General features: G+C 39.2%; 1 protein-coding gene and 1 long non-coding RNA gene across 4 annotated transcripts in view; one reads left to right on the forward strand and one right to left on the reverse strand.

The window, feature by feature from the left end:
* NOVA1 (NOVA alternative splicing regulator 1) overlaps positions 1–612 on the reverse strand; it is a 144,028-nt gene extending 143,416 nt beyond the window's left edge. For all 3 annotated transcript variants that reach the window (XM_042047544.1, XM_042047542.1, XM_042047540.1), the window contains exon 1: positions 135–612. In XM_042047544.1, coding sequence (XP_041903478.1) covers positions 135–270 — 136 coding nt within the window. In that variant the 5' untranslated portion in view covers positions 271–612. The remainder of the gene's footprint in view (positions 1–134) is intronic.
* Positions 613–779: 167 nt separating this feature from the next.
* LOC121673955 lies at positions 780–11,403 on the forward strand. Its single transcript, XR_006019373.1, has 2 exons — positions 780–1,080; positions 1,401–11,403. It is a non-coding gene; the product is annotated as an uncharacterized LOC121673955 (long non-coding RNA).
* Positions 11,404–11,694: the final 291 nt, after the last annotated feature.

The following is an 11,694-nucleotide window of genomic DNA, read 5'->3' on the forward strand; positions in this document are numbered from 1 at the left end:
TTAGAGAAATGGGAATCTTTGGGCGGGGGGGCTGGGGGGGTGGAAGAGGCAGGCAGGCAGGTAGGGAAGCGGAGAGGTGGGTGGGTTGGGCGGGGGGGTGGGGGTGGGAGGGAGGTGACAGAGGATATACCCACCGCCCGTGTTGGTCCTCTTGGTGCTGCCGGCTTCAGGGGGGGCTTCAAGCGGTCTTTTCCGGGAGTCCGGCGGGTCCAGGTCTATGGGAACCCCGGTGTGGGTCCCGTTCTGCTGGATGGGAGCTGCCGCCATCATGTTTGCTGCTGCTCGGAGGAGAATTGTCTCTTCCCTTCTGTGGTGGGGGGGCAGGGAGGGAAGGGGGGAGGAGGAGGAGGAGGAGAAGGAAGGGGGTGGAGGAGGAGGAGGAGGAGGGGAGGGGGCTCGTCCCGTTCTCTTGTCCTTTTCGAAAATGTAGAGCTAAGATCGGGATTGTCGAGGATGCTGCGCGCCTTGTTTATCTGGCACCCGGGGGGAGGGAAGGGAAAGGAGGGAGGGAAGCGGGCAGGACTGGACTGGAGGAGCAGCTGCAGTGCAGTGTCAGAAGGAGATGAGGAGAAGGGAGACAGGGGAACGAGGGGGGCGAGAGAGGGAAGAGAAAGGGGGAGAGGAGAGGAGGGGAAAGAATGAAAAGAGTGAGACAGGAGGAGGAGAGGACAGAGTGAGTGGGAGAGGAGAGGAGGGGAGAGAGTGAGTGGGAGAGGAGGGGAGAGAGAACGAGAGAGACTGAATCGGTGGGAAGGGAGGGAGGGAAGAAGGGAGGGGGAGAAGGAGGGAGCGAGCGGTGTAAATGGTGGGCGAGGGAGAGAGTGGGAGATGATTCACGCTGTTTCTGAGCCCCCTTCCGCCCCTGCCCGCCCTAGTGCCGCGCCTGACGCTGCGGCTCAGCTGCCCGCCGCTCCCGGGCTCCCGTGCCCTCCCTCGCTGTCGGGCTCGTGTGCACGGGGGTGGAGAGGGGGATCGCTGCCGGGGTGGTGCGGCGCTCCTCCGCTCCAGCCCCAACACCGCGGGCGACCGGCTGGGGCCGCCACCCTCAGCTGCACCGCAGAAACCCTAAAGGCAGGAGAGGTTAGAACCATGGGAGGGGGCACAAGGACGGGGGTGTACGAGGGCAGGCGGGGGTTGGGGGGGGGTATAGGGGGGTGATAAAAGAGAAGGGCGGGGCTTCCAGCGAAGACAGGCGGGAGATGCGGCCAATCGGAACAAAAGAGAGAGAGGCTGGGATTGAGGCGTCTCGCCAATCCCGGGCCGCCGCCGGCAGAGCCGTTGAGGGGAGGAGGGGGCGTTTTAACCTCTGCGGCGGGGGCGGCGGTGGGGCGGGAGTGCGCGGGGCCCGGCTGCCGCCTCGGGAGGGTCCCCGCCGTGATGCGGCGTCACCTGGGTTACAGGCTGCGCCTCACAGGCCCGCAGCTGCGTGGGAGGACGGCTGAGATCGCCCGAGGAGGTGGTGGGATAGCGGGGACGTGTCCTCGTCGAGGCTGGCTGCAGCACTCGCGCGGCGCGGCGCGGCCCGGCCGCTGTGGCCGCGGCCCTCCCTCCGTCCGTCCCCGCTCGGTCCCTGCCGGCCGCCGCGGGTGGCGGGCGGGGGGCAGCGCTGCCGCTCCGCGCCGGAGCCGGGGACGCGCCGGGCTGCATCGCGCAGGCTTGTAAAGGAAATAATAAAGATATTATTGTTATGCTGTGACAGCCGGTCTAGCTGGAGCTGTGCGACACAAAGCCGCGTTGGTTACCTAAATATTTCGTAGAGAACTTAAAGATATTTCCCTGCGGCGGAGGCTATTTCTGTTTACAAATCTCAAGTTATTCAGGTGGACGCTTAAAACGTTGTAAGATGCGGGGGGATGGGTAAGCAGGGCGCGGGGAATTGCCTGTGCACCAGAAAAGCATTTTTACTACTTGACTCTCTGCTATTTATTGACTCGTTTCCTTTGAAAAAATTTCTAAACCCGCTGTAACTGTGACGGTAGTGGTCAGTACTGGAGCATCAATTCGTACAAAATTTAGGAACGTGTGTTTATTGCATTACACCACGCTCTGTGCTAAATTCGTATTGATGTGTGTGTGCGCGGCATGGCTGCTGACTCGATTCCTCCTAATACACGAGCTTAAAACCTGGCTGTTTGTGGATGAAATCCAATTTCCATTCTAAGCTCCCTGGGAGACAGCCTTAGTTTTAGTAATCACTTACCATTAATACTGCCCCAAACAATTTTTAATACTTAAAATACACATATCATGTATAATATATAGCACATCACCTCTGCTTATAAATTGCAAGCCAGATATGTAATGCATTATAGGATATTAAACCGTGCACACATTAACATCTAAACAGGCTCCTGCCCAAATGCATTCACAAATTAAGAACTCAATCCAGCACTGTACATAGGAAACTTTCAATGACTTCTTTGGGAATTGTGTCCCAGGAATGTGATATCTAGCCTCCTTGCCAGCAGATGAAATAGATGCAGCAGATCAGTAACAATTTGATAGCATATATGGTCAGAAAAATGATTGTATAAAAATGGAACTTTCTTACTCATCATATACCCTTTGTATCTAAGATACTCTGACTCATAATTGCTTAGTTTACTGACTGAAATAAAATTCTAGGCTTCTGTTACCTTGGCAGTTGCTGACACAATTATGGTACAGCAAACTGGGGACTGGTTCTAACTCTTCCATTTTCTTTACTAAGTTACAGCCAAAGAATTTTATTAGTATTTGAGCCAGAAAGAGCACAGCATGACTTGTAAATCTCAGGTCCAGTCGGTAGGGTCATCAGTCCTAAGAGGCCTCTTTTTTATTTGTAAACCAAGCGAATGACTTACAGAAACTTTTGAAGACAAAAATAAACCCCACGATGTTCGAATTAAGCCATCTTGAGTCAATTTCCGCAGTGGAACTGGATAAATTGTAACACTGCTCTCTTTATCTCATTGACTATGTCCCATTCATCTGTAGCAACATTGAAACAAACAATTCTCTGGTTTTTAGACCACATCTGTTTTACTGTGCCCCCTGCACCAATTTTAATTATGTGACAGATCTGATTGGATTCAGCACCTGCAAGTCCTCCCTTTGGGATCTCCAATTAGCTTATAAAACATTTACTTGATTGCATTCTTGAAACAAAAATATTGTTTCATCCTAACAACAGAAATATTAAAGTGTAGAATAAGAAAAGGTTTCAACGTGATTTGTGGGTATGTTGTTTGTGTATCTAACTTCCATAAGCTTAGAGGAAAAAGTGGTAATCCTGAAACCTAATTTCCTCAGACTCAGCAGATGTCTGTCCTGTGTTAGCTTGTTTCTTTACTGACAGCTGTTTCACAAGTGCCTCCCCTCGTCTCTACAGAATGCCTTTTGTTTAATAATTTCCCTCTACATTATCTCCCATCCCACTTAGACAAGCTTTTTCAACTTTTCTGGTAGTTTTAGAAGGTTTTTCTGTAGTTTAAAGACAGGCTTATTTTCGAAGAAAGTAGTTTTGACTACATAACTAGCCTCAGATAGTTTCTTAGTAACAGTTCTACTTAACAAAGCGGATAGCTGCAGGTAATCAACATTTCAACCAATACCGATTTAGTATTAAGGAAAGTTTTAATTTTTACAGGTAAGCTTCAGAATATGCGCTTTTTTTCTCCTTATTAAATTGCTTGGAGCAGTGATAGTGAAGGTCTGGGGGGGGGAATATAACATAAAGTACAGCCCTCTAGTGGCAGAGGTCACTTGGAGTTTAAAGCAAGCTGTGTCTTTGTCATGGGTGGGGGCAATGAACGGAACAGCTTTTAGCAAAATGCAGGCAACTGTCCTGCATTGTTCATGGTCTGAAGCACGAGTGAAAATAGTTGTGGCGGCCTGTAATACCACCTTGCTCCCACTCTGTTGTAATATCTGTGCAGAAAGTACTGATGAAAACTCTACTGATCAGTAGAGTTTTCCTCTTTTTCCAAATTTGTAATCTGTTGTTCATCTTTTCTGTTTTCAGCCAGCTCCAGACTGGCGTACCTGACCAGAGGTTTTTCAAGCAGTTGTGAGATCTTGACTTCTTTCCTGTCTGTATCAGTCATGTCCTACCACATAATGTATTCTGTAACTTCAGTAAGAGTTTGTTCAGAGATGACATGGAGCACAAATTCCATTTGCCAGCTTTATTTCTAAAATCATTCTCAGCTGGTGGAGATGTGAATGGAAGCATTCAAATTAATCTCTCCCACAGACATGAGACCTATGCTTAGAAGTGAAGAGGATTAGGAATAGGGAGAAATTAAGCATATATTTTAACAAATAGAAATCTAAATAATAATAACTGAGGTGAAGTTGTAGTAGACATCACTTAATCTGATAAAGTCTACTTTGTGGAACAAGACTCAATCTCCTGTTTCTTTTAGAGGTGATGGATAGTTCTCATCTGACTAACAGAATGAAGAGTTCATTTTTCCTCTTATGGGAAATATGACAGAGTCCAATAATCATTGGATGAAAAACGATACCTCTTAAACATCCTGGCTAGGTAAAAGAAAACAAATTCTGTCTTTGTCCAAAAGGACTGGCAGCTTTTCATTACTGGATGATTGCTGTGACTCCTGTAAACTTTGGCTTCACTAAAATTACGGTTAGTGATGAACTTGGAAGACTCTTTCAAGTCTTTAACATCCATCTTCTGTTTATGACACTTTTTTCCTCCAATAATCTATCAGTTAAACTCTTATTATTGTTGATGAATTTATCAATTTGTTGCTTGTTTAAATACTCCAGAGTTTGTTCATCAGGAAGTATTTTTTAATTTCAGTGGAACTTCTCCAAGATTCCAGCAATATTAACCTGAAAAAAATCAAACCCATGTTTGGGAAAAAATTTCAACATATATTAGACAGAAAATGACCCAATTATCTTTTTTTCACATTTATATTGGTTTTATTATGTGCACCTGTATTATATGCATTGCTGAACTAAAAGCCAAGTGTTAATACTCTTCAGTGAAAAGAGCATGGACAACTGCTAAACCTTTTCATATTGTAGATCATTGCTGTGTAGTAGCTTTCTTTTTCTGGGAAACTGAGAATGATAACTTAGAATCAGTAAAAATGTGACCGTACTATTTGTCATAACGTGAATAAATTCTTTTTCTGGTGGTGGAAGGAGGAAATCAATGCCCATTTATTTCTCAGCAGAGAGATCACCTGTCTCCTGTTCTTACGAAGTTCATCCAATTTTACAGATCCTTTTTTTGACTTTTCTTCAGAATTGGGGAATTGAGTTGATCTGAGTTCTTCACTGCTGAATCTGTAGGTCAGATTTATAAGGGGTTACCTGACGACTTACCCAGATCTCAGTGTAGAAAAGAAGATAGCCTCAGGACAAGGTAATTTTTCATCCCTCCCAAAGAATTGACATTGTCAATCCAGATATCTGAAACTCCAGTGGCTGAACACTTACCCCAAAAAGTCATCCCTCTTGTGATCTCTATGTACAATAATTTAAAGACCTTTTGTTTCCCAGGATGAAAGAAAAATAAAGACTAGATTTCAATTGCCTTTCAAAAATAGTAGTATCTTCTGTTTTCTTTATGTTCTTTTGCATGTGTGTTGTTTTGGTTTTAATAGAAAAATAGATATTCAGGGTTAAAATGGATATAAACTACGAGTAATTCCACTGTAATGAAACAATGTAATATCGTGTGTGAGAAATAGCAGTATCTCCTAGTGCAGCTTCATCAGTTTACTATGTTACTGATTGTGTACCTTTTGTTACTATCTTACAAAAGGACACTGGTGAAGCATCTCGTCTACAAACTGAACTCCACCAGCTCTCACTCCAGGTGCTCCAGCATGCATTCCTTCAATAGTATGGTGAACAGGGTATTTTTCAAGGAATCAGCATACCTGTTTCCAGTCTCTGTTATTATAATTTCTCTAGCAGTATTACCATTTTCTGTGTCATCTTGTCCACCCACCACCAAGTGTCTTATTTGTTTGAAATTTTGGCACTTTACAATAAAAGAAGTAAGGAAAGAGATCCATTAACAGCAAAATTAGTTTCTTTGATTGTGTCGTCAAGCTTGAGTCCCTTTCGGGAATAATGTAGTCTTACAATATAGGACCTTAATCAGGATTGGTTTAGAATTTTGCTGCAGGTCAGCTCACATACAAAAGTTATTTCAGTGGAGAAGATCAGAAATGTTTCTGGAAAAGGAATGGAAAGGGGGAAAGTAAACCCTTTTGCACAGTAGACAAAGGAAAAACAAGGACAAAGGCATTGATTTTTTCTCTTGTAAACAAAATTTATATTAAATTATGTAGCAAAATTTGAGTTGCTCTGATCATTTTGCTCACTGATAAAGGGTATACTACTTGAGATTGTTAGACAACTATATTCTAGTAAAATTATACTAGTAAACTCTCCTCCTGTTAACCACCACGAAACTCCATTTTGTCCTGTACAATTTATAATCAATTTTCCAAATAATAAGCTATTCCAGCAGAAGTAATTAGTATAATACTGTTATAATGGTAGAAATTTTGCCAATGGAAAGGCAAGAAAAGTGGTATCTCTAATATTATTGAAATGGAGATCTAGATATCTTCAAAAACACTTTTTAAATGCTTACTATAAAAAAATCATGTGACAGTAGATTACAAATTACATCTTCAGCACAGCAAGATTTTAGGAAACAGTTACTACCTTTAAGAATACACTGGGAACTTTAGGTGATTCCTCTCTGGAGTTTAGCAAATACCTTAGAATTTCTTCTTCAAGAAATTATTTCATTTCACCAACAAAAAAGAATGGTTCTTGTTTTTTTTTCTACCTGCTTGAAATTGATTCCTACGAAATACCCCTGAACTGGAAAGTCTTCAGGTGGGGGAGGGTAAACAGCTAAAACTTACTGCCAGGATAAATTGGCCAGAATGATTTGGCACACATCCTGAGTTTGCCATGAAAACATGTATCTGTGTGTCAGCTGCACACAAAGGCTATCTGGCCCCAAAAAAAGCACAGGGATTAGGCATAATGCTGCCTAGAGACAAAGGGTATTCCTTAGTGCAGTGAGGTTAAAACAGAGAGCTCATCAGTAGTACAAGTCTATCTGAATTATTTAAGTACCATTTTGAGCCAGAAGGAAATGGTGGCAGATTATTAATGACTTTTGGGGTCTATTCATCTTTTTATTTTGTTTCAGTGAAAGCAGTACTGGAAACATGAAAAGGTGCCAAAATTTGAGATCAGTTTTGCTTTAATCACTGACAAGATATAGAATCACTTTCTTATTTCAATGCTAGTTGCAAAATATAACTGGTTTTGATTTATATTTCACTTAGACTTATGAAGTTGCTATTTATGTTTGTAAGTGGGTGCATGACCAAAGTGAATGGAACAATTCATATGCTCTAGAAAACAAAAGTCCATGGATCTACTGGATAAAAAACTGTTTTATTGATTTCAAGGGGGTTTAAGTCATTCAATACAAAATACTTCAGGGAAAAAATAGTGAAGAGAGTAAGAAAACTATATAAAAGATATTAACATAGACTGCAATGCATTCTTGCAATAAGAGGGATTCGTCATATTCCAGTGATGGACAATTTGAATTCATTTTGCATAGATATATTTATGGATATGTAATAAGAACATATATAAAGAGTACTTAGGAACATACATTTTTTCATTTCTAATTAATTATATATAAACAAAATAACAGCTGGTATATAATTTAAGATTTGGCAGTTGCAAAAATGAAGACTAAGGACTCCACTTCCAATAATTAAAAATCACAAGTTAAGGTGAAAATCTTTACATACCCATGCATTATGTTGATAATAAACAGATCTAAATAAGGTGTTATAGAAATTTACACATTATATTTGTAAAAAAGGCCTGATTATTTTTCCTGTGCTCTTTTTTCAGAATATTTTTGTTGCAATATTTTTGCCAAGTAAGAAGACTGTTTCAAAATTTCTAAATACTTGTATTTTTCTTTTCATTCTTATTTTCATTTAAAGGTTTAGGTTGTTTCCTCTAGAACAGAAAAAAATCATATGCTGAAACAGTAAAAATAAAATTGCTGCAGAACTGAGTCATTGCAAGTGAGATGAATGCCCATAAAAAAAGTACAAATTACAAAAAAACCCCAGAAACAGGATCATTGTGCATTAGCAACAATGCTTGTAGATTCATCATGGCTCACAACAAAAGTATTTATAAGTGGACCTCCTGCCTCTGTTGCATGCTGTCATTGCTTTGGATTGACTGCTGTTAGATCCCTGTAATCCTGAGCCCCAGGATCTTGTCTTACATGTTTACCCCACTTGGTATGCCTGTCAGTACGTATTTAAAATGGAAATGAACTCTAATCTTTGTATGTGTTAATAGAAAAGGGTTTTAATCTCCTAAACCCTATATTTACCATGGGTTTATTTTGTTGTTTGGATTTTTAAAAATAAAGTTTATAAAATGCTATGTTCAGAATTTCAGCTTCTATTTGTTTGTTTATCCACTACAGTTTGGTTAATATTCGGCATTTCTTAACTCAATAGTGTGTCATGGCAATAATATTATGGACTATGTTCAAGGATGAGGAGAAGAATAGAGTAACAACAACCACTGGTCTAAAAATTACATTTTAATACTGGAAAGTCTTGTCAACTTTATTTGTAATGCACTTATTAGAATAAAATTTCATATTATAGAAGACTGGTGTTACAGATATAGAAATAATATATGACTGCCATTCACTTGTGAGATTATGTTATGTAGATGTTATGCAGAGGTTAAAACCTAAATATTATCTAATTTAGAAAAAGTTCATTAAAACTATCATACTCCATTCCACCTGAAAACACATTTTTGCCAACAGATGAAAAATAATGTACTTCCTTTGAAAGTGGTAAAAAAAGTCACCAATATAGTTGAATTCTAGTCCTCACTCCTGTAAGAAATTTCATATTTGCAGTTCCTTGTATCCAGTACAATTCTTATGTCATGTAGGATCTTAAAATCACTGTTATTTTCATATTATGATTGTTATTAATAAATTTTTGCATCATCCAGCTGCTCCTTGGAACTTGATTTCATGACCATTTCTCTGGCAACCCTCTTCCAGTGACTGAACACCCTCAGTGAAGCACCTTTTCCTGATCTGGTTCTCGTCTGAACTTCCCCTGAGAGAGGTTCATTCCATTTCCTCATGTCCTGTCACTGGTCACCAAAGAGAGAAAATCAGCACCTTCCCCTCTACTGCTCTTCTTGAGGAAGTTGAAGACTGAGATGAAGTCTTCCCTCAGCCTTTTCTTCTCCAAGCTCCAACCAACCAAGTGACCGTGGCTGCTTCTCCCTGCCTTTCACCATCTTGGTCAACCTACTCTGAATGCTCTCTGACAGTTTCATGTTCTTCTTATATCAAGGATAATAATATAAATGTGAAATCTCTAGAGCAATTTGTATAGTGGTGTGATATGATAAGGATGCTTTTTCTTAAGATCGTAATGGAACAGGTAACTCCACCTAGATAGAACCTTATTCCTGACATGAATTCATTGACATCTGTATGCTGTCATTAAGGAAATGGATCTTCCACTTCCAGAAATGTGTTTTAAATTTATAAAACTTTTAAATTTTGTCTAGTAAAAGTAGTTTCAGCACATTTGAGTCTACTTTATTGATTTCAGGATCACTTCTGGAACTAAAGGTGATGTGATGAGTAAGTCAGCCAACTCAGTCAGTAAAACCCCCACTTTTAACATCTGTCATCCAATGTGGCAGGTTATTTCCCGAGTAAAGTAACATTGGTAAACTAAGAATACCTGAGACACAGAAAGAGGACACAAAAGATGATATTGTTCTAATTATAGTTCTAATCATTATAGTTCTAATCTAACATCATACACAATCAGTAAAGCTAATTTTTTTTAAGCAAAACATACAAAAGTTAAAATTCTTAAAGCAAAAATGACTTTGCTTAGTGGCACATACTTTTCATTTTAAAGTAAATGTGTTAACAGAAATGAGGCTATAACAAACTGTAATTTTAAAGCTTAGCTAAGTTTAAATAACAATAGAATCGTGTTTCCATCATGCTTTACTATTTAATGTAAATTCTCCCCACCCATCCCCCAAATTATCTTACTGTGCTCTTTTAAGAATTTAATATTTTATAAAGATGAAACATTTGGTACAACTTTTAACAATTTAAGAAAACAACAGAAGATGATGATTCTAGTAAATGAATATATTAAGGGTTTTTTTTCAGATTTTAGTGTCTAACTGTACCAGTCACAATTTAGGCAGTAGCCACATGTGGTTCAACCAAAGTCAAAGATAATATTCTGTATCAAAGCCTGAAAGACTTTGTTCAGTTACACAAGTGCCCATTCACTTGAGTAGTCTTTATTCATATATGTGATCGTTTTCAACACAATTTTTTACGTATAATCAAAACACTGAAGTGCTGCGAAAAGAGTATCTTCTCTTTTCTTGTGTTTTTGCACAATTTTCTATACAGGCAAATATTCTGAAAAACTAAAAGAAAAGAAAATTTACTGTTATGTACAGCAATAAATGTCTGTAAAAGATTTTGGTGTCTATGTTCCTATTTCTACAACAATATACATTATTTTTAATAATTATAATCTGAAGCTTCATTGTTCTTTAAATACTGTTTTTTTGATCAGATTTCTTAGATAAATATTACTTTGAAAATGTATTGATATTTGAAAATATCAATACCTCAAACTTTGTATTTGTCAAGTCTAACTCAATTATCTTTTGGACTTTGTGGGTAAGTTATTCATTATTACCTTGTCATAATGTGGAAGAACTGGATTGCACTATCTTTTAATCCAAAGATTACATCATCATTACATTACATCAAAATGGATTACACAAAAATGGTTGAAAGCCACTTCTCTCATCATTATAATTGTCACATTAGTGAAAGAAAACAGTCAGCATTCCATAAACATTTTATTTCTTTAGAGTCTCAAGATTTCCCAGGAGAACAAATCATATAATCAAACAAAAATGCTTGGTGTGATCAATTCTGCAACACTGCATTACATTTTCTGGAAAGTCATTTATGAAGGAATTAATTGTGTCCATGCTATTCAGTGTTGTCTATATACCTTAATAAAACATGTGATGACAGCAGGCATTGGTCATGGAAGTTTGAACTTTATTTTATTGTGATTGTTTTCAATACTCAGTTTGATGAAATGAGCATTCTGTGTAAATCCAGCCACCTGAGAATGAAGTTAAAAATTGTAATTCCTTTATCAAAATAAAGAAGCATTTCACTTGTATTTGGTGAATTTCAGCTGTATTACACATCTCTAGGATCTGAATTGCATTTAAATGATCAAAATCTTTAAAATAAAAGAAAAATAGATTGTCTATTAAAATGCAAGTATGTGCATATATGTGTGTTTATACCTGTGTACACACAAATAAAACACATGCATTTGAATGATGTACACACCTTGCCTGGGTAAGTAGATATATGTTTATGTGTGTATTCATACATAAAATCACACAGCAATTTTGAGCCCTCTAGTGGTAAGAAACCTCTCAGTTGAGAAACCATTATAAGTACATTCATTCTAACAGACAAGTGTCTAAACTCTGTGATATGATTATGACTTCGTGTAAGTTCAGGATAGCTCCCTGCAGTTGGTGTGGGTATGT

Source organism: Corvus kubaryi, unplaced genomic scaffold (genome assembly GCF_017639235.1).
Source record: "Corvus kubaryi isolate FWS band 111438036 unplaced genomic scaffold, C.kubaryi_AGA036_p1.0 66, whole genome shotgun sequence".
NCBI lineage: Eukaryota > Metazoa > Chordata > Aves > Passeriformes > Corvidae > Corvus > Corvus kubaryi.